Raw genomic sequence first — 3,125 nt, forward strand, 5'->3', positions numbered from 1 at the left:
GCCAATCCAACATACACTCCTTTGTTCTCAAAGCCTCCAGATAGGACCAGTCCCGGATACAGCCAGCCAATCCTAAACCTCCTAAGTTACCTCAGTCCCCACAGGACCAACCCCCCAACTTGGTCCCAGTTTCCAGTGGGAAATTTCTCCCACATTTTGTTGCAACCCAAAATGCTTCATGCCAAAAAGTATAAAACCTGCCATCATTTCTACCTCGGGGTTGTCCCCTCTGAGCAGAGTTCTGCTGGAGGTACGGCCCAAGCATGCCTGAATAAAATCACTCCTTTTTTTTTTTTTTCATGTGTATCTGGTGATCTCTTAGTGGTGGAATTTGGTCTTAACACCTTGAAATCTCAGGGAGGATATGGGGGAGTGAGAGAGGAATGTATTCCTTGGCAGTGCCCACAGTTCAGGGTGGGATGCAGGCCACATGCACCAGGGCTGGTGGGTTTGAACCCAGCCCTGGCCTGCTAAAATTAAAAAAAAAAAGTATTCCTTCTCTTCTGATGAGATTAAAGAAGCACATCAATTCAAGAAGCTCAACAATCTCCACCTAGTGTCTTCCCACTGCCCCAGAGGATAAAGCAGCTGATTAATTTTGAATTTTGGAAATTTCAAAAAGCATGCTGTAATTCCAAGAGTAATTGTTTAAAAACACTAGAATCAGATGCGGCTGTGGTTAATTCAATAACACTGAAGAAAAAGAAAACAAAACGAAAACACCAATTCGCCAAGATGTCTACGCATCACTACCCCACAGAGACAGCAGATTTGAGAACAATACAGAGACCAAACTGCTTTTGTGAGGACTCCAGAAACCAACTAAGAGGTTGCAGAAAGAACTGTTTATTATTAAGGAGGCCAGTGCAAAGGAGGCCAGCATTTGTTTTTTCCGATTGCACACATGTATTTAACAATACAGTTTTACACAGAATGCTAAGAGCACTTTTCTTCACAGTTTACAGAAGGGCTTGAAAAACACAGACTTTCCATTAATATTCATATCATAGTACATCCAAATCTAACTCCTAAATAGATGCATTATAATTTGTTTACAATTTAAAGGCTTAATGGCAATAATCAGAAGAGGGAAAAGAGCATGGAAGTTTATTTTACATAACTGACCCAAAAAATAAATTCAATGAATAGTAAATACAATTTAATAAGGTCTTATGCGTCCCGAAAGAGGTGGTGCCCGATTTGGAGGTGTAATTGCTATGTCCAAATAATCTACTATTTGGAACTTCTGTGACTGCAGGGTCATGGAGTCGTCAGTCCCTTTCCTGCCAGACATGGTGCTGCCAATCTCCTTAACTCGATAGCCAGGTCTCTTAAGATCTGTAAAAACAATTGCAAAATTGAAGTGTGTGCCTTTCTTTCTACCTTCTGGGTAGACTTCTTTTAGTAAACTAGTCAGTTCTTTCAAGGTTGCATCCATCCAAGTGTAGATCTGCAGCTCGCTGGATGGTATGTTCCCGCGTGACAACTCGTCCATTCGGTGATGGCGGCCGTTATTAGTGGTGAACACTCGGAGCAGCAGCGGGCATGTCTTCTCTCGGTCGATCTGCTTCTCCGGCTCCTTCTTAATTTCCTCTTGGGTAACGCGTGATTCCACCGCCATCTTCTTCCTATGGCCGGCTAGACCCTCACCCTGACCTCCGACCCCGTCCACCAGCATGAGCACCGGAGGCCAGCATTTGTAAAAAGAAGCCTGAGCTATGTATGCAAGGTTCCGGTTTTTCAGGGGACTGCTGCCGCGGACCACCCTGTCGGTGGGCTTCAGTCCGAGGGAAAGCAGGGAAACGGAGACAGGTTGGTTGAAAGGTCGACTCAGGAATGACAGTCTGACACACAGCACTTGGTGAAGTATGCAGCTGTACTTTACTGAGTTTAGAGGTTGGTATTTATACATTTTGTTTCTAAGGTTCAAACAATGCAATCTTCATTCTGCTTATGCTTGTAAATTATCTTTGTGTCTGCATATGCGGTTTATCATGCATTACATGTTTTCAAGGTTTTGCTCTCCGGAGGGAGGTGGTTTATCAGTAACACCTGCTTACTCCCTCTTTTCTTAGGAATGTCAAGGTTTGCAACTCCTCTCAGTTTTGTAACTCTTTTCAGTTTCTTATGATCTTATTTTTAAAATAGCTGGACATATTCTTTTATGTATAATGCTTGACTACTTTTATATATATTTTCTATATATTTTTACTCTTATTAGTAATTATACTTTGATTCATAATTGATTGTTTGTTAAACATTAAACTACTCTATCGATTTGTATTACATATGAAAATTAGTGAAGCAAGATGTTTTTCTAAGTAAAGTTTTACTGCAGGTGGTGATAGTGCATGTCGTGTTGGAACATCTTGTTTAAATGTCTTGTTTGCTGTGCCTGCATTGTCTTAGCCCACTGACATTCATGGTGGGAACATGCTGTTGTGCAGGCTTACTTGGAGCCACTGAGTCTGGCACAGTCATACTTCTTGTGCTGTTTCTGAATCAGCTATTATTGTGTTCATTCTGACAAGACTTATTGCTTACTTATCAGGACAAACAGACATTCAGCATAACAAGTAAGTATTCTTTCACAAGAAGCCATACCCCTTGAGTTTTTGCGACAAAAACAGCATGCTAGGCAACATTTCTGTTGCTGTGCACACTGGGGGTGCTGGGGGCTTCGCTCCGGGGAGCACAGACCTCCTTTCCATCGTTTTACAACGCGGACAGCGCCACCTCGCTGCGGCATGGTGCCGAGGGTGCAGCATATCCCCCCTTTTTGTTTTTGAAACGCATTTCAAGGAGTTCTTGGTGTATGGCATTGACGGAAGAAAACAGACATCGAATGAGACAAGGTAACAGTAACACAACACAGAATATCAGGCAAGCAATAATAGCTATGAACACAATATACTGGACCCAGGTTAATGGATTCAGAGCCTTAAAATTATTAGTGAGGGACTGAGCCAGAGCATCAAGAGATGTAATAGGTAAATGAGCTTGACTTATAGTTGTAATGTCCTTTTGCAAATTATGTAAGTTATGTGTTATGTCATTATCTTTCCAAACTCCTTGAAGATGTGCCTGTACTTTGTTCCATGATTCTGAGAGGTTGTATGGTAAAG

At 42.0% G+C, this 3,125-nt stretch overlaps 1 protein-coding gene across 1 annotated transcript; it reads right to left on the reverse strand.

Moving 5' to 3' along the window:
- Positions 1-894: 894 nt before the first annotated feature.
- Positions 895-1,678, reverse strand: LOC128579094 (histone deacetylase complex subunit SAP18-like). Its single transcript, XM_053581366.1, has one exon. The coding sequence runs from the start codon at positions 1,676-1,678 to the stop codon at positions 1,160-1,162; it is 519 nt and encodes a 172-aa protein (XP_053437341.1). The 3' UTR covers positions 895-1,159.
- Between the last annotated feature and the right edge of the window lie 1,447 nt (positions 1,679-3,125).

This window comes from Nycticebus coucang, chromosome Y (genome assembly GCF_027406575.1).
Source record: "Nycticebus coucang isolate mNycCou1 chromosome Y, mNycCou1.pri, whole genome shotgun sequence".
Classification (NCBI taxonomy): domain Eukaryota; kingdom Metazoa; phylum Chordata; class Mammalia; order Primates; family Lorisidae; genus Nycticebus; species Nycticebus coucang.